The 19,255-nt window shown below is 51.1% G+C and overlaps 1 protein-coding gene across 1 annotated transcript; it reads right to left on the bottom strand.

The window, feature by feature from the left end:
• Positions 1-2,524: 2,524 nt before the first annotated feature.
• MYBPHL (myosin binding protein H like) lies at positions 2,525-19,179 on the bottom strand. Its single transcript, XM_039251083.1, has 10 exons — positions 19,072-19,179; positions 16,626-16,938; positions 7,568-7,656; positions 6,825-7,020; positions 6,469-6,608; positions 6,164-6,323; positions 5,925-6,061; positions 4,681-4,867; positions 3,721-3,766; positions 2,525-2,600 (listed from the first exon to the last, which is right to left on the bottom strand). The coding sequence occupies exons 2-9, from the start codon at positions 16,768-16,770 to the stop codon at positions 3,756-3,758; spliced, it is 1,065 nt and encodes a 354-aa protein (XP_039107014.1). The 5' UTR covers positions 16,771-16,938; positions 19,072-19,179; the 3' UTR covers positions 2,525-2,600; positions 3,721-3,755.
• Positions 19,180-19,255: the final 76 nt, after the last annotated feature.

Here is a 19,255-nt window from a genome sequence, read left to right as displayed (position 1 = left end):
GAGCCTGTAGCTTCCCTCTCTCCAGGCAGGTGGTGACAAAGCGACGAAAGAAGGGAAAGACCTGTTCATTAACTGCATTCTTGCTGGGCCTAGGAGCAGCCTGACTGGGGAGACCCCGCACTTGCTTCTTCACCCAACCTCAGGTGAATGGGGGAGGCAGTTTTAGCAAGTTGGAAGTTAGCTTCTCCTATGGAAACTCCTCTCCAATGTCCTGTTTCCCGGTTATGATTTTGAAAGCTGTTGCAGTACCAGCGGAAAAGCAATAGAATTACTTTCTCCTCCCTCAGAATAACAACGAAACCAGAAAATACAGATTTCAGGCACAAGAATTCGTTACTCAGCCTAAGGCTACTAATCTGGGAATTATTTGTCCCCCTCAGCCTGCCCTCCAAAATGATACATATGAACAGATGTTCAAGCTTTTGGATAAATAATGAATAGATGAATTAATGAAGAGATTACACCGCCTCCCTGGCACGTGGTAGGCCTCCCTTCAGAAGGAACTCCATAGTGTTGAGTGCATAAATGACAAAATTAAGGATTCCATTGTAGTTCTTCTTGAATGTGGAAAGATTAGCTGTGACTGGAAGTCTTGTTCAGTATGAAGATTTTATTCCCTCACCATGAAGGTTCAGTGTATATGAACCTTGAGTACTTTGACGGCAGAGGCTGGGCTGAGGCCAGCGGTCTAACTGATCCTTAGGGCATCGTAGCTGGGTGTCCTGACCTTGGCCCTGCTTCAGCTGGAGGAAGGCCTCCTGGCCATTGTGTCCCTGACTAGCTGGCTCTGGACTCTGGTCCACTTCTCTCCCAACCCGGCATTTGCAGCAGGGAGGGTCCCCCAAGGGCATTTGACCCTACAAATAATTTGTGTGGCTACTTTCTCAGTTTTCTCAAGATGCTACATGACTAGAGACATTCTGGATGCATAGAAAATGTTAATTATGACATAATGGATGCCTCGGGGGCATCGGGGCTTAATTCTCATAGTGCTCTAGTTGAGAAAGGCTGGAATAGACATTTTGCCTCAGCTGAAAATAGACCTTTGGTGTCAACAGAAAAGCCCTTCTCAGTTTTCTCAGCCGAAACACACCCTCCTCCTCTTCAAAGCCTTGCCTAAGATTTACTGTCTCCTAGCAATCTTTTCTTTCTTAAAACCCCTGATCCCAACCCAGACGCGCTACAGTGAGGGTCGCTGGGTGAAAGAGAAGAGAGGAAAGAGAGAAGGCTTGAAGTCGGGCAGCCCTGGTTCAAATCCTAGCTCTGCTACTTACCGGCTGCATGACTTGGAGCAACTTATGAACTTCAACTTCCTCATTTAGAAAATAGAGCTTAAAAGTGATAAAGCCGGACGTTCAGCATCTGATGCAGAGAAGGCTGTTTCAGTTACGTGCTACTGTGTAACAAACTACCCCAGTGTGCAGTGGCTCAAAACACCAGATCTCATGATTTTACAATTTGGACAAGCTTGTGCCAGGTGTAGGCGTGTCTCTCTACGACACGGGGAGTGGATGGGGCTTGAATAGGGACTGAACAGTCTCAGATGGCCACACATATCTAGGGCTGTGGTGCTGGCTGCCAGCTGGGATGCTGGGCTGTCCTGCTTGTGGCCTCTCATAATCTGGTAGTCTGTCCTGAGACTCAACTACAAGACCTCTTAGGGTGTAGGCCCAGACTGGCACAGCAGCACCCCCACTATGTTCTTTTGGTTAAAGCAGGTCACAGATCAGCCCAGATGCAAGGGGAGGGGGAATAGACCCCCAGCTCTTAGTGGGAAGAGCACGATGCCCTTGCTAGCCAGGAGGGGGGAAACGGTTGCTGTCTTTTGCAGATTCCATCATAGAATGCCTTTAATATGTCACTTGTTATAAGAATGAAAGCAAACATATAAGCAAGGGCACCGCACCTTTATTCTCTCCCCAGGGCTTCACGAGACTCTGCTCCAATATCTTCAGTGTCTCCCAGCCCTGAAGTCTTAGTGCTCTGTCTTTAATTAGCAATGTACCTATATATGTGTGTTCTGTGGTCTGAGTCTCTGTGATGGAGATGCATCCTCTTTTCTAGCTTATACTGGAAAGATAGGAGAGGAAGGGAGTAAGTCGTGTTCGGCATCTCTTTCAGCACCAGGCACAGGATAGAGCTGAACTTGGCTCTGTCACAGACTCCAGACAAAGGGACAATGTTAGAAACCTCTGTGGAAGAGGATGTGGATATAAGAGGAAAGAGGAGGGGGAACCTGGGTGGCTCAGTCGGGTAAATGTCTAATGCTTGATGTCAGCTCAGGTCATGATCTCACGATTCGTGACACTGAGCCCTGTCTCTGTGCTGACAGTGAGGAGCCTGCTTGAGAGTCTCTCAATCTCTCCCCCTTTCTCTTTGCCCCTCCCCTGTTTGCACATACACTCTCTACATAAACAAACAAACAAACAAACAATTTTGAAAAAAGGATTCCAGCTTTCTAAATGGTTTTCCCATATAGAAAGGCTCAAACAGATGGACACTTAATGCACTGAGGATCCACATATTTATTTAGATTCGTCCCAAAGCAGATGCTGTTGCTGGAGCTCCTTACGAACACAATCTCACCACTATCAGGCTTCCTGGAGACACAGAAAAGAGAGGGTATGTTGCAGCTCTAACACAGTGCACACCTAGGACGCGGAGGCACTCCTCGTCACGGCCCCTGGCTCCTGGGCTGTGAATTCTCTACTTACCAGGCTTTGTGACTGTGTGCCAGCTGAGAGAGAGGTTACAGGGCAAGTTCTGACACAACATGACGTTACATTAACACAGAGAGGGAACGAGGGATGGCCAGAGGACTATCTTTGCAAGCCAGCTGGCAGAGAGAGCTCTCCTGAGAAGTCTGTACTTTTAATGCAACCCTGAAGGTTTTCATTTGCTCTATATCAATGATGGGTTCAAATAAATGGCTCCTGGGATGGTATTCATCCTCAGTTTTCATCAGCCAGGAACTGCAAGTCCCACGAGACATTGGGAACTGATTCTCCCTCATTCTCCCATGAGTTGCCCTTTCACTCCACTCATCAGTTCATGTACAGCATTTCTACTGTGATTTAGAATCTGAGGAAGCTATCAAATTTTAAATGATGATCTGAGTTGTCCTTTGCTAGTAATGTGCTGCTTGGGACCACATACCCATGTGTTCAACTATTATTGACAAATGATGATAATGGTGGTTTTCTTCTCTCAGAAGGGAAGGAATCCATACACTTCAAAGTAAAAGACAGGCAAACGAATCTGTTTCCTTACCATGCTCATGACACTGAGGTAGAAAGAGTTGGCAGGAGCGACTTCTTGTGTCTTTTTCCAAGCTGCTGCCACTTGGTGGTGATGACCCACTTCCATCCTCTACTCCTGACTGTTCCCTTGACGTCTCTTCTTACAGCACCTGCCCACCCCCCTTCCACAGAGCCCCCTACACTTAGACAGATGCTATCACTCCTTTTCAGAGGACCATTAGATTTAACACCTGTCATCAGCTTGAGGACAGACAGAGGACATGCCAAAAGTAGTACCATCTACGGTAAAGTCCTTCCGTGGAGATGATAAGATTAGCTTGCAAAACAAGTGTTTACAAGGAAAATAGTTACCAATGACTGCATGGTTGAAGGGCTTAGTTAGGAATAGATATCTGTCCCAGACTCAACACTAACTGTAAAGAGGAAATGCTCTATTCAGAAGCCCAGTCCCTTTCCTTACCTTTGTCAGAGTTGCCCTAATCCTCTTTGGAAGCCTCAATGGGGAACTGCAAGAATTCAGACATTTCTCAGAGTTAACATCTCAGAAATTTCTGGGAAACCCTCTTGCGGGGCATTAGGAAGGCATATACTTCTCATGATTTTTGAGAGCCCATTATGCTAATTAGGAGTCTACTCATGGGGAGGAATAGGGCATGTAATGGTCCATTCATTCCTGATTCATGCTGTGCACGCTTAGAGAGTGCCCACTGTGTGTTAGAAACTGGGCTCAACACCAGGGGGACAAGTGTGAATCAGACTGTACCTGCCCTCGCAGTGCTCATGGTTTAAATGAGAAACAAATCAGTAAATAGGCACTTATATTAGCAATATGTTAAATGGAATGATGGAGATCTGAACAAGGTGACAGGCAGAGATAAATAAATGAATACTTTAAAACAGGTGTGGGTGGGGTGCCTGGGTGGCTTAGTCGGTTAAGTGTCTGATTCTTGATTTTGGTTCAGGTTACAATCTCATGATCCTGAGATCAAGCCCCACATTGGGCTCTACACTGAGCCTGGATCCTGCTTGGGATTCTCTCTCTCTCTCTGCTTCTTGGACTGGGTCGAAGACTGTATAAAAGAAAAACGATCTGAGTAAGAAAAGGCTTGGGCTCTTTCCACCACAGTGGAATCCTCATGTAACCAGTACTGGGAATCTAGCGGGAGCCGATCACCACCTTGTGCTTCAGGCTTCTCCTTTGCAGACTGGGAATAGCCATTCTTCCTATATTACAAAATTGTGTTGGAGAGAAATAAGATACTGGATAATAAAAACGGCTCCCCAAATATATCCTGATGGTGATGGTGCCCAGTGCAGAGAGAACCTGAAGAGGAAGCCATCCAAGCCCTTCTCCATGCAGGCTGTGGCTGTGCCCCTGGATTTTCCAGCTGTGGAGAAAGGGTATGAGTTCTGCCCTTACCTTTCACATCCACCCGACAGTCCACAGATGCCTCCCCCAGGGGGTTAACCGCCTTGCAGGTGTAGATGCCCCCGTCAAAGGGACCAGGCTTGCGGATTTCAAGAGAGCAGATTCCCAGGTGAGTGAGGGCTCTGTACTTGGGGTTACCTTGGATATCCACCTTGTTCTTCAGCCAGATGATCTTCGGCTGCAAGATAAAGATGAGGGGGCCACCATAGGAGCAGTGAGAGGGCTCCCCATTCTTTACATTTGGGGAGGGGTCTCTTTCTAGTATCCTCAGAATCCTCCCTTGTTCCTTCTATTGGTTGAAATGAGCACCTGAAACCTTGCCTCGTTCATCAAGTATTCCTGATTAGAAAAAAGGTAGGACCTTCAATTCTGTCCCCGCTCAAGCAGCCCCTTCCTAGGCACTGGGCCTCAGAATCCCCTCTTTTTTGTATCTACATTGTTGAATCATTCATATTCTGTTCCCACTGTTGGCTAGGGAGTCACTGTTGTCCCCTCTGGTTAGAAAGTAGTTTCTAGAGTGGACTTATTGATATTCTCTTTCTGACATGTTATCTCCACATAGTCTGGCCTAGACTCATATGTGAAAGGTACTTGGTAAGGTTTTTAGGGCTTTAAAAATTTTCTTTTAATGTTTATTTATTCTTGAGAGAGAGACAGAGACAGAGAAAGAGCGAGCAGAAATGGACAGAGAGAGAGGGAGACACAGAATCTGAAGCAGGCTCTAAGCTCTGAGCTGTCAGCTAAAGTCAGACTCTTAACTGACTGAGCCACCCAGGTGCCCCCTAGGTAAGGGTGTTAGTGATGTTTTATGCAGTTGAGTGTACAACAGAATTAGAGACATGATTGGAAGTAGACTTGCTCAGGGTTATGGCCTCGACTCGAGACAGTTGGCACACATATGGCCCTGAGCAGGTGAGGCGTAGTGGGTGACTAAGGAGAACCCAGTGGGACTCCATCACTTCTGCCAGGGAGACAACTTGAAGCTCATGCCCAATTGCCAGCAGGTCGGTAAGTGATATCTTCATGGACGAGGAGCAAACACTAAAAGGAAAACTGGAAACATCATCCACATCAGCCTGTCTTGGACTGTAAGCACCCTGACCGTTCCTACCCTACGTAAACCGCCGTGGAAGAGGTGGGCGATGGTGATGGGAACAGCTGTTTTAGAATGCTCTCCCACATAGTGAAGGTTAGGGCAGGAGCAGGGAGCAGCACGGCACAGCCACCCCGATTACCTTGGGAGAGGCGCGGACGCAGCAGAAGAGCTGGGTGTCATAGCCCATGACTGTGGTGCAGTCTGCCAGAGGCTGGGTGAACTTCGGAGCTTCAGAGAAATCTCGCTGTGCAAACCCCTCAGTCTTCCAAACGGGAGCTGAGGAGACCGAGAAGGGCCCTGCTGTAGTGCCTGAGATCCCCTACCCCTCGTCACCTCTCCACACTCCACCCTTCCCAGCTCCGGGTCTCCGCGCCCCACCTGCTTTCTGGATGTGGGCAAGCTCAGCAGTGACGGGGGCTGTCTCACTGAGCCCACACTGGTTCTCAGCAAAGACTCGAAATTCGTAGGAGTTGCCCACGATGAGGTCGGAGACTGTGAAGCTGGTGCGGTGATAACGTTCCAGCACCGTGAACCACAGCTTCGGGGGCCCAAGAAGATGCCATGAATGAGGTGCCTGTTTTGTGAACTCGGTCCACCTTGGCCCACCGCATGGAGGTAGCAGAGCCCCATTCCATTCCAGAAGGTGTGATTCCTCCCACCCTGCTCCCTCCCAGCGGGCTCACCCCAGATTTTGTGTCAGCCTTCTGCACCGTGTATCCCAGGAGTGCCGCATTGCCTGTGTCGTGGGGAGGTGTCCACTCTAGAGTAGCATTGGAGCCCCAAACGTCCACCAACTTGATACTCTGAGGAGGGCCTGGCCTCTCTGAAAGGGCCAAGCATGGCAGTAGGTGGGGTACGGCTCACATCTGCATGGAAATCACTTCAGGGGTGCCCTTCCCCTTCTCTGCTCAGCTGTGCCTCCCCTCACCCACCACTGTGCCCCACACTCGGTGTGGAGAGTCACCCTGGCCTCCCCAGCTGTCTGTGATGGCTCCCCTTAGGCCCGAGGACCACCTCTCTCCCAGGCCCCCTACTGTACCAATCACCAGGATGTCAATGGTGGCAGTGGCCTCCAGCTCGCCCAGCCGCACGCTGAGCTGGTAGCGGCCCGAGTCAGCACGTTGGGCTTCTCGGATGAAGAGGATGGAGTCCCGCTCCCCATTCCGCACACTCACACGGCTGGCGTCCAAGGCACAGCCATCATGTGTCCAGGTGGCTCGAGGTTTGGGTTTGCCCTGAGAAATGGGAATAAGGCTGTGAGCAGCCCCAAGAGGCCTCGTGACCCTCCCTGCTGCAGTGGGGGATCAGATCCACACCAGGTCCACATGGTGACTTGACCTGCAACAGCGAATGCCTTGAGTTAGAAGTTCATGGACTGTCCCAGGGGCGCTGCATCTTTCAGCAACAGCTGAAAGGATCGTGGAGGAAGGAAGGGGTTTGGCTTTGAGTCTCCCGCCCTCTGAGAGTTTAGATCACTGGAGGCAGCTGGCGCTAACGATAGCTGTCTAAACTACCCAGAACCCAAACCGAGAGCTCCCAGACCTCTGCTGACCAAACGGCAGAGGTTAGCTTCAGGTCATCGCATGGGGCATGCCCGACCCAACCTCCCCCTCAGCAGTGCAGTTGGGAGAGTCACTCTGCCTCAGGCTGCTGGTGACACGGCCCCGTCCACTCTAGGCCAGGACGACTGCCTGACTGCTAGCCAAACTCTTAGTATCTATTTCCAAATCAAAACCCTGGCACGGACTCAACATAGACTCAGCACGGGGCCAGCATGCTCACCTGGAATGGGATTAGTAGGTTCACGGTGTCTCCAACCTTCCGGATATAGGTCTGCCTCAGGGCCCGAGGGAGCCAAATCTTGGGGTGCTCTGAGTGATGGAAGGAGAGAGAACAGTGGGTGGTGAGCCTCCTATAGTAGGAAGCACAGAGCTCAGAGGAAGTGGACACTGCGTCTGGCTGTGCTTCCATGGGCAGATGGCCCAGGTGCTCAGCAAATCAGTCCTCACCTAGGGAGTGGGAAGATTGCTCCCTTCGTCTTGCTGGAATTTAGGGATGAGTGATCAGCTAAAATATCCTCTCGAGAGCATTCAGGTCTTGTCAGAAAGCACTGGAATGCGAGCCTGATGCTTCCTTCTTTTAATCTGTAACACTCAGCTACTGACTTTTCATCAACCGAGATTTTTCTGTTTGTGCGCGGACTGGTCCAGCCTGTGTGGTTTGCCTTTCTTCCTACTCCTTTTCTGCATTTGTCCTCAACAGCACTCCTTTTATCAAAGCCACTTTCAACGTTAGTCTGGACCTCCAAGAGTCAGGCGTGCTTCCCAGTGTGATGCCAGACTGGAGGAGAAAGTTTTCCACTCTGCAGGCAGAGTCAACACCCTGGACCCACGGGGACAGCACTGGCGTCACTGCATGGGGAGCTGGTGTCTGCGTCCCTTCCTCTGCGTGGCTATGCTGGATGCCTGCACAGTGCTCTTCCAGTTGCTGGAGGATTGCTTTGTACCAACAGACTCTGGGAATCTGGGAAACACTGGGCCGCCGCTCACTGCTCCTTGATCTCCCAGGCATGTTCCAATGAGTAGAGGGATTCGTTTATGTCCCTTGGCTTCCGGGATGGAGGCGGGTGGGGGTGGGGGGATGCTCAGGAAAAGTGCTGAGTGTGAGGTTTGGAAGACCATCAGGTGTGACCTGTCTCCTCTCCAAATGCCTCTGGTTGCTGCCTTGGCCGAGAAGTGCAAACATCCCACCTGGGGTCCCTCGGGGGCGGGAGCGGGGGGGGGGGTTGGCTGAGACTGCACCATTTTCTAGCTTTCTCGGGGCCCCTGTCTCCTCCTGCCTCAGGCTGAGACAGGCACCTGCTGCTGCTGTCCAAAGTGGAATGTGACAGTGCCTTAGTCCTCACCACCTCCCCGGCCTCTATGCACAATTCTTTCCTGGAGTCGTAAAAAGCTTCACTCAATTCATGACCGAGGCAAACAGCACAACTGTGTGATGCTGGGCTGTAAGCTTTCTGATAACATTTCCCTACGATATGTTCCTGAACATTCCAGTCTGTGGTCTGCATCTTTACTTATAAACTGAACTGTTTAAATATGTACATTATGCAATGCAAACTTTTGAATGGTGAAATTTAAAATAAATAGAGGTTCTACTATGTTCTTCCTCAATTTGTGGCCCACTGTGTAGACAGCAAGAACTTCCTTCCCACGGTCTGCCTTGTCCCCGCCCCGAGATCACTTTTCGCCTTTGCAAATAAATATAAACACAGCCCACGCTGTCCATTTTGTTTATCTGGTTTCCTTTGTTGCTGTGTGGCTGATGTTTCCCCCTGGGCTGTGCCTTCTTAGACTGCACCTCACCCACTGCTGCCTCTGGCAAAAGCAGGAACGAAGTGACACGGGACCTCCCGTGCTCTGAGCCACTGGCCCGCCTGCTCTGCTCAGGGCCTGGCGCCTCCGTAAGAATGAGGCAACAGCGATGGAGCCCCGGGCAGCTGAGCAACACTTCTCTGTTTGCCCTCTGTTCGACTTTGGCGGTTGGGAAGGGGGTGGGGCGTGAAACACACAAGAAGCGTTTGTGTGATGTGTTCCTCTCCTGTGGCCCTCTTGGCAAGTGACCAAGGAGTTGAGAACAAGCGGATATGACTTAAGGGTTTTCTGAAAAAAAGAGGGTGGCAGTTGAAAAGGAGGGTCAAAACATCATCTTGTTGGGCTTGATTCCCCACTGTTGGGTGAGGAAGTAGCCCTTCACATTGGCTGGAGAGAAGCCGGCTGTGCTGTTCCCTGCTATGCCTGCATGACAGGCAAGGGCTCGGAGACAGAAACACACATGTGAAGTCGTGCTGCCTTCCCATCTAGAAATGTGCATCTGAAGGGCCTGTTCTCTGATCGCAGCTTATCTGCCCATTTGCCTGCTCTCCGAGGTCCACTTGGGCCTATGCGCCCTGTCAGGGCTCTGACAGTGGTCTCACTCTTAGGAGGAGGTGGCAAGAAAGAGAAGGCAGAGGAAAATCTGCAAGAATTGAAAAGGTGGAGGCGAGGAAAGGAGCTCAGGCCGTGACACCCCGAAGATGTATTCTCTGAGCCCTGCTCTGCTTAGAGCTCAGGTGGGGAAGGGGCTTCTATAGATGGGTGCATGCCGACTGACCTATTTGTGCCCACTTAGTGTTTCTCTTGTTTCTTAGAAAAATACTTCGAGGGGCACCTGGGTGGCTCAGTCGGTTAAGCCTCCGACTTAGGCTCAGGTCATGATCTCATGGTTCATGGGTTAGAGCCCCGTGTCAGGCTCTGTGCTGATAGCTCAGAGCTTGGAGCCTGTTTCAGATTCTGTGTCTCCCTCTCTCTCTGCCCCTCCCCTGCTCGTGCTCTGTCTCTGTCTTAAAAATAAATAAGCATTAAAAAAAAAAACAACGAAAAATACTTGGGAAGATGTTAGCATTGTTTTACCTGAACTAAGGAGAACAATTACAGAAATAGTTTTATGTGGAACATAAATTAAGATGGTAGTATTCGTGGCGAGCCTGCGTGGCTCAGTCAGTTAAGTGTCTGACTTCGGTCATGATCTCATTGGCTTATGGGTTTGAGCCCCGTGTCGGGCTCTGTGCTGACAGCTTAGAGCCTGCGGCCTGCTTCAGATTCTGTGTCTCCCTCTCTCTGCCCCTCCCCAGCTTGTAGTCTCCCTCTCTCTCAAAAATAATCATTAAAAAAAATTTTTTTAAGAAATAATAAATTTCAGGGCACGTGGGTGGTTCAGTTGGTTAAGCATTCAACTTCAGCCCAGGTCATAATCTCACGGCTTATGGGTTTGAGCCCCACATCAGGCTCTGTGCTGACAACTCGGAGCCTGGAGCCTGCTTCAGATTCTGTATCTCCCTCTCTCTCTGACCCTTCCCCGCTTGCAGTCTGCCTCTCTCTCTCAAAAATAAATAAACATTAAAAAAAAAGAAAAAGATGGTGGTATTCAGACATGATGAGCAGGAGGGCCCGAGGTCCAGAAGGGACCCAGCAGGGGCAGAGACAGAAGAGAAGAGCCCACAGCCAGGATGGCAGTCTCTTCCTCCGGGGGGGTGGGGTTGGTACCAGTTCTTTGTAAGTGGGGTCCCCTAACAAGGCGATGAATTGATAGGGGACAAAGTGAAGTTGGTAGAGTGTTCTGAGTCTGAGGGTGAGTAGGTGAGGATTCTGCTCTCAGCGGGCTCCCAGACCCCAGTGGGGGGAAAGAAGACTGGGCTTGAGCCCAGGCAGCTGACACACGGCGGGGGTGGGGGGCAGGAGAAAGTGTGGCAGCTGCGCGTGCCCAGGCAGCAGCACACTCTTTCCCTCACCCTTTGCTAAGAATGTTAATCGGAGGGCTCATTTGGGGCATCTCTTTTCACACCTCTGCAGTCAAGAGAGGTGTTAATTGTACTGACCTTGGGGAAACGTGGCTTTTCCCTGAAGCTCAAGGTCTTTCTTCTCCCCAGATGCCAGGAGGGATGTGAGCCAAAGACTAGAGCCCTAAAGCACAACCTAGGTTTCCTTTTTTTTTTTTTTTTTTTGAGAGAGAGAGCGAGAGAGGCGCACAGAGAGAGAGGGAGACACAGAATCTGAAGCAGGCTCCAGGCTCTGAGCTGTCAGCACAGTACCCACGCGGGGCTCAAACTCATGAACTATGAGATCATGACCTGAGCTGAAGTCGGACGCTTAACTGACTGAGTCACACAGGTGCCCCACAACCTAGGTTTTCTAAGACCAAGTTTGACACAGCCACAAGTTGGTTTTCTCCCTTCGTGGAGTCTGGGGGAAAAGGCATTTTGAAAAGTCCTTTGAGGAACATTGGCCTCTGACCTGTGATAGCTGTCTTTCCCTCAGACAGAATGCTAATTCTTTCTTTCAAATGGACAGAGGAGACTACTTAAAGTCCAAAGATCTTGACTCCTCTTGATTAGAAATGTCCTCTTAATTCTCCCCTAATTTCATTCTGCTCAAGTTTATGCCCATTTCCTTATTCTATGCTCGTGGGGAGATAGATGTTCCTATTCTCTCAAAATTTCTCTTCACACGGTTAAAGCCTGTCCTCCAGCACTTCCTTAAGTACCATGTAGTGCACACTGATGTTCTTATTTATGGCATGGAGAGTGAAGGAACAAGACAGACACACGGAAAGGAGGGAGGGAGCTGTGTGCGTGCGCACGTGTGTGTGTGAGACAGAGGGTGTGTAAGTGAGACTGTGCACATGTGTGTGTGCCCAGGGGCCTGTGTGAGTGAATGGCTGCCCGTGCAGGGCAAACGCACAAGGCGGGCTATGGCTTTGAAATAGGCTGTGGTCGCGGCCTTATCAGAAACTTGTCCAGAGGAGGTCACAGGAAGGGCGACCTCCGAAGTACCTTGTGAAGGACAGGAGTGTCATCTCCTCGAGGACTGTGAAACTAAGGTCAGGAAGAAAACAGAAGGACAGAGAAACAGGCAACTGCTGTCGGAGAAGATCTGACCCCCAGCTCGGGGTGGTCCTCCCTCATGCTGACGGCCGCCACCCGGCTCGTGGCCGCTCTCTCCAGCACAGCTCCAGTCCTGGGTCCTTGTGATCGCAACACCCCCCCTTCCAGTCCTTGCAGGGTCCCTCACATCTGTGCCCACCCCTCCCCCAGCAGCGTCGTCCTCTCTGGCTCCAGCCCCTGATTCCTTTCGTCATTTTCTAGCCGAGTCACTGCAGCCTCTGTAATCTGAATTTCAAGTGCCTCGCTCTCTCGTCACCTCTACGACAGCCGTGGCCCACTGCCTGCCTAAATGCATGCTGTCTCTTCCACAGGGTAGTGCCTTCTGGGAAGGCACTTCTGGGAAGGCTCACTATAGGACCATCAGACTAGCTCTTGCTGGAGCAGTGCAAGTGGAAATGATGAGAATCACTTCCGAGCCACGGCTTTTAAGAAATGGGTTCTCTAGCGGTGCCTGGGGGGCTCAGTTGGTTGAGCGTCCGACTTCAGCTCAGGTCGTGATCTCACGGTTCGTGGGTTCGAGCCCCGCATCGGGCTCTGTGCTGACAGCCAGCTTAGAGCCTGGAGCCCGTTTCAGATCCTGTGTCTCCCTCTCTCTCTGACCCTCCCCTGATCGCATGCGCTCTCTCTGACTCTCAAAAATAAATACAAAGTATTTCAAGAAATTTTTTAAAAATGGGTTCTGTATACCATCTTCTGCTGGCTGCATTCACACGGCTGGGTACGGGCCCCTGAGGCATGGTGGACCCACAAGACGGAAGAGGTTTGGGGCCTGGAATCATCGCACCGAGAACGACTTTTAATAGATATAAGTAGAAATAGAAACTTTTCCATAGAAATAAACATCTATTGTTTTGGAGCCTTCTGAGGCCGATTTGTTACATCAAGCGGCAAACCCCTACAAGTGCAGTCTCTGCCCCTAGGGCCAGTCCCCCTCTGCTGCTCCAGCACCAGCGATCGATCCTTCGGCACCACTGAGACTTCTGACCCACGGCCCTCCAAACCCTTCACTCCCTGTCACCCTCGCTGTTACCACTCTCTTTCCTTCCCACCTTAGATTCCAATCGTTACACTCCCTCCCTGTGTCCCCACTCAAATCCCTAATCCTCTTTTTCTCCACTACACTCTCCTTCCTGGCAATGGCCAACCCCAGTGACATGCTTCCCACCCACTCGGTGCCCACATCTGCATGCTGGGGCAAAGCACAAGCCAGGCTGATGGTAAGCTGATGCCACTAGCAGTGACCTATTCTCCTGGGTGACTATTGCACACTCCTTCTTCTAAAGCCTCCATACCCTCTCCCTCACCCTCATCCTCAGTTGATGTTCTTGCTAGTGTCCCTGGACTGCCTCCAGCCTATTCTTAGCTCAGCGGCTAGAAAAATCCTTAAAACCTATACCTGATCATGTCAGTTTTCACTTACAACTCTACCTAGGTCGCCCATCAATCTCAGAGTTGAACCAGCCTTCACAGGGTCCTGCTACCTTTCTGCCGGCAAACCTACCTTTCTCTCCCTCACGCTGCAACGGGCTGGGTGGCCCCAATCCATAAGGCACACTCCTGCCTCAGGGCCTTTGCGCTGACTGTTCTCTCTGTATGGGAAACATTCCCTCCAAGTATCGTATCTGCATGTACTGTACTCTCATCTCCTTTCAGTTGCTGCTCAGATAGCACCTAATTAACGGGACCTTTGCTGAATATCCCATTTAAAACTGCAGATGTGTCTCCCACTCCCAGCATTTTCTGTCCTCCCTCTCTGCTTCATTTTTCGGCATGGCATTGATTACATCTGCCATATTCCATATTTTATTTATTTATCGTCTATCTCCTTACACTACGATGTAATCTCCACAAGGGGAGTTATTTTTGCCTATTTTTGTTTATTTCTGAAGCAGTGCCTGACACATAACAGGCATAAAACAAATACCTGCAGAAGGAAGAAATAAGATAGAAAGGGAAGGAGGGAGGAAAGGAGGAAGAAGGGACAAGGAAAGGAGGGGGGTTGCTCCCAGGCACGGGCTCCAGCTTCCCAAGGCCAGAAGACACGGAAGAGTTTGGATTGAAAAGAGATGCAGTTACTCTGAAATCAGCAGCTGGGCCCTGCCTCTGGGTCTCAGGGTCTCCTCTTCTCTGTGGCAGGGGTCAAGCCTGTCCCCCAGCCTCCCACCCCAGTGCCTCCGTGCGGGGCTGAGGGGAGGCCAAAAGTTGTCTCCCAGTGCTGGCCACCTTTGTCTGCTCACTGAGTAGCCCACGTAGCAGGCTTTCCTGACTAAAAGCTCCATGGTGGCCAGTTGCTAGTTATTTTGATGTTGCAAATGAACATCTGCCTCTGGCGCCTGCTCTGTTTCCCATGCACACAGACGCGCACTGCAGGGCTCCTCCGGGTCTGGCTGGGCTCCCCATGAGGTACAGGAGGGGGTAAGAGGAAGAAAAGGGCCTCAGAGCTCACGGGAACGTAGGAGCCATCTAGGCTGGGTCCATGGCACCCTGAAGGACCTTTGAACGGGCTTCAGGGGTTCTGTGAGCCCCCTGAACTTTTTTGAGCATTTTTCCTGGGATAAGATTTTACAGACTTCATCAGCTTTTCCTAGGGATCCACAGCCATCAAAAAGTTATCCTTCAATTTACAGATGAGAAAATGGAAGCCCAGAGAGGTGCAATGACTTGCCTAGGGTCACAAATCAGAGCTAGGATTTCAACTCCCGTCATCTCTAAGCGGATAACAGAGGCAAACGTATTTTGCAAAGTATCACAAACAGTGCTTATCGTCACTGACCTCCGGGGTGCTAATCAGTGGGGCTGCCGATACTGGTGGCTGTGAGGCTGCACTTGTGGGAGCTGGGGGGGGTGTGCTGTCAGGAGCCGATGGCCCACAGCGCCCACTCGCAGCCAGAGGGAGCAGCGTGGCAGAGACAGATGCCCTCCCCCAGGGTCTTATGGAGACCAGCCGAGGTGGGAGTCAGCAGTACTGACTCTCGTTCTGCCTGTTGCTTATTCCTTGGATCTTTATGGGAAGAAATGGTTTTCTGTCTCAAGGTCACCCCAGCCTACTGTGCTCACAACCACTTCTCCCCAACTCCTTCTTTTTCAAGGGAGTGAACTCAGCCGGCTCTCTGCCTGTGACATTGAAACAACTCCTGAAAACCCAGCGCCTCCCATGAGGATGAGAAGAGGCAGCCAGCTCTCCCTGCTCAGGCCTGCTTCCAGGTAGAACTCGTAGTCTTCACTCCTGACTTGGAAACGTTTCATCATCTACTCATCTTTGTTCGGCCTCTTCCCAAGCACTCTGGATCATCTCGGCAATCCTCCCACCCAGCCTACTAGGTAGACACTAGTAATTACCATTTTACAGAGAGGAGGTTGAGCAGTTGGTTGGCTTGTCCAAGGGCACAAAGCTCCTGGAGGCAGCCTGGGAATTGAGTCCAGGTCACATCATCTTCTCCTACGGCTCCCTACCTTGGGGGTCCCTGGGTTTCTTGTTTGTGGTCTTTGCATCCCCTGCACTTAAGACATTGAGGGGCCCAAAGCAGGGACTTTGTGCACGTAACCGTCTTAAATGTTTGAGGCAACCCCCGTGGTTCCTTCTGCCGGGTACTGCACAGGGAAGGGAAAAGCCTGGCTCATGCCTTCTACCTCTGGTTGGCCGAGCCAGGCACCGTGGGCGACACCCCAGGTGAACATGACAGAGGCCTCAGCCAGGGGCAGCTGGGGAGTGGGTGGCTGGGCTGCTGGCAGGGGACCTGGGACTGGAAGGGGCGCCCACCACCTCCTGGCACAAAAGTGCCTCTTTGCTTAGAGGCTCAGAGAGGCCACTGTGGAAGGGAGGCCAACTGCTTCCCCTGGACAGACTCTGCCTCCACGGAGCTCACACCCGGAGAGGCTGCCGGGATAGGTAGGTCCTGGACCTGTGGCACCACCAAGGGAGACGCAGAGTGTCACGGACTGTTCACCACCAGCCTGTCAGTTGCTATAAGCTTTTCATTCCCTTCTTCTGAGCCAGATGGCCACCATCTCACCCCTCATTCCCCTCCTGGCTGCCATTAGTATATCAGGTCCTCAGTCCCTGGGACAGACATTTGATGAAAGGTAAAAATTTAAACAGATCACTTTTAGTCACTGGAAAGTGCCGCATACACCATCCCCTGACTTCTCAGCTAAAAAGCACAAACCCAGCAGAGACGCTTGAGCAGCAGGTAAGAAGCCACCAAGGAGGTGGGGGCTGTGACGAATGCTCCCCCCTCCTAGACACTGGTCCCGTGAGGTTACCCTCTGCACACGCCTGAGGAGGTGCAGTCGGGGGCTGAGGGGTATCTTCCTCAACTCCTACCGCCCAGCCGCCCCACCCTTCCCAACCCCATGGGTCACCTTCTACAAGGGCCAGGAGCTGGGGAACGGGGCTGCTGGCCTCCTGTCCAGGTGAAGCTGGAAGTCCTTCAGCATCCGCTGGGCTCGCTTCTTTCCCCTTCAGTGTGTATCCCGAGGCCACCTCCGGAGCTGTGGCTGCCTCCATGCTGGGTGGCCCGGAGGCTGGGCTCCAGCGGGAGATTTTCACTGTTGGTGGTGAGGGAGGGGCTAAGCACCTGCTCTCCAGCCTGGCCTCCGGGGTCCCAGCCACGGGCTTATGTAACTGGCCTGGCCTTTTCCCACCAGGCTACTCCCAGCAGAAGGGCTGTAGGGGCTGGGGAAGAGAGGCAGATCAGACAGCAGCCCAGAATAGCCATGGGAGGACTGAGGTGGCCCTGTTGTATCCTGGGAGAGAGGCGACACCCCTCACACAGCCCTGGGGAGGTGGGGAGGTTTGAGCTTCAAACGGCTCCCCTGGCTGCACACACAGATCAGACAATGGGGCCCCCAGCTTTGCGGTTCTCACACACACCTTTAATGGCTTCTTCTCCTTCTGTGCCATGTTCAGGGAGTTGTAAAGTCTGGTCAACTTGCCCTTTTCAGGGTTTGTCCCCATCCCCTCAGCTTACCCCCTAGTGGCAGTGGAAGGTAGAGTCTGCCCTCACTTTTGGCTCCGTCACCAACTAGCTTGTGTGACTTGCCACACATCACAATCTCTCTCAGGTCTGTTTTCTCATCTGTAAAATGGAGACGGTAATGCCCATAGGGTGGTTGTGAGGATTAGAAGAGGTAATCTGTGTAAAGTGTTTAGCAGAGTAGAGCTAAGTGCTTGATAAATGTGAGCTATTTTTAGGTCGGGCCGGCATGTGGCCCTCTGAGAGCTCTCTTGCCTCTGAGATAAAGTACCAGTAAAGTGAGAGGCAGCAGTGGTGGAGGGAGCCAGGGGCATGAGGTCAGAGGACGTGTGTGTGACTTCTGGCCGGGCTACTCACTCGTTTGCTAGGTGACCCCGGGCAAATCACTGAGTCTGAACCTCAGGGATCTGAAGCTGGGGATGATGATGCCGTGACTGTGTTGAGGATAAAATGCTAACAGTAGAAGGAAATGGCCAAAGCGTAGGAAGCGTTAGTTACATACTAAAGGTCCTATAGGATTTACCAAGCCATCATTCACACTGCATCCAAATGTTTTTCTATCATACCCTCACTTTCTTTGCTCCAGAAACCAGCATTGTGTGTGTGTGTGTGTGTGTGTAAAGACTTTATTTTTAGAGCAGCTTTAGGTTCACAGCAAAGTTGAGTAGAAAGTACAGAGTTCCTATATACCTCCTCCTCCTTTCCACAATCTATTTATGGAAAAAAAGGAGTATGGTTGAATGGATGAGCTCCTTACTCATTTTTCCCCTCTAGCCCTCAATTTGGAGACAGAGTCAATAGGATCCTGGGAGCCTGTGCTACAGTGGGGTGTGGAAGCTCCTCTTTGCAACTTGTATAGGGGCTGAGGGCCAGGACAGCCAGTAGGCACACATCTGGCCCAGGAACCTATTTATCAGGAGCTGCGACGGCTGACGAGGGGGCTATGCAGCTGGACCTCCAGGGCTGCACTTGGTGCCGCATCGGGACTAGTGTGAAAGCGGCTGCCAGATTTCTCATCGGAGCCCTTCTAAGTACAGAGTTCCAACACCAGGAGACTCCAAAGCCCCCTTTTCCACCTACTTAATCTACCCACTGGTGAAACTGGCCTAGGCTTTCAGTCTAAGCCCTTTATTGCGATAGACATGTAAAGAATCAAGTTAAAAATGCAGACTCTTAAGGTCTGTCCATGACGAAGTCTAATTTAATGGATCAGGGTGGGGTCCAGGAATCTGCAGTGGGAAAGGCAACCTTAGTGACTCTGGAGCAGCAAGTCTTAGGACACTACCTTAGACAGACTTCCTGAAAATAAAATGCTACACATAATCTCCTAGGGGAGGAACTCTTCCGCCGGGTGGCGGGGCTCCTTAGGAGCAAACTCTTTTTGCCTCGTCAGCTTCAGATCATGATGTCAGAGTAGGTATTCATTGGTAATGTCACCCAGGATGGCAGGCTGAGAAGCAATCTTCAAGGCCTAGCTAAAGGTGCAAGGCGGTTGGGGAGGGACCTCTCCTGAGAGACAAGTTTTGGGAGAGAGGAAAGCAGCAGCTCTTTGAATGTCCTTAAATGAAAAGGATCAGGCAGGACTAGGAGTGAGAGCGGCAGGAGAGATCTGAGAGAGGCCAGGTTATCACCTGTCCCACCGGCCTGAAGGAACACCTAACTCAGGAGAGTCATTCTACACTGCTGTGTTCAGAAGGAAGAGTGTAGCAGTGTACCCTGAAAGGGTGTGGGAGGTGCAAGAAAGAGGAAGCCGGTCCCACAAATATCCATGGGAGGTAGACTCTTAGGAGCGTAAAGAACAAGACAGAACTAAGTAATCCCCCACAACTTACCTAATACCTCTCATGCAACAAATGCAGAGTCCTGGCTCTTTTACTGGCTTATTCTCTGGCGGCTGGAGTTGGATTTCTGAGGCTAGAAAACTAGAAAATCTATCATATTAACAAACCGTACAGATGAACAAATTCTAGCTTAGTCATTTCAATAGGTCAGGTAACAAAGTCCAGTCTGTTTTAT

Source organism: Hyaena hyaena, unplaced genomic scaffold, assembly GCF_003009895.1.
Source record: "Hyaena hyaena isolate Hyena2069 unplaced genomic scaffold, ASM300989v1 scaffold_390, whole genome shotgun sequence".
NCBI classification, from domain to species: Eukaryota; Metazoa; Chordata; class Mammalia; order Carnivora; family Hyaenidae; genus Hyaena; species Hyaena hyaena.
Note: the sequence above shows the minus strand (reverse complement) of the source record. Positions and strands in the feature narration are given on the sequence as shown.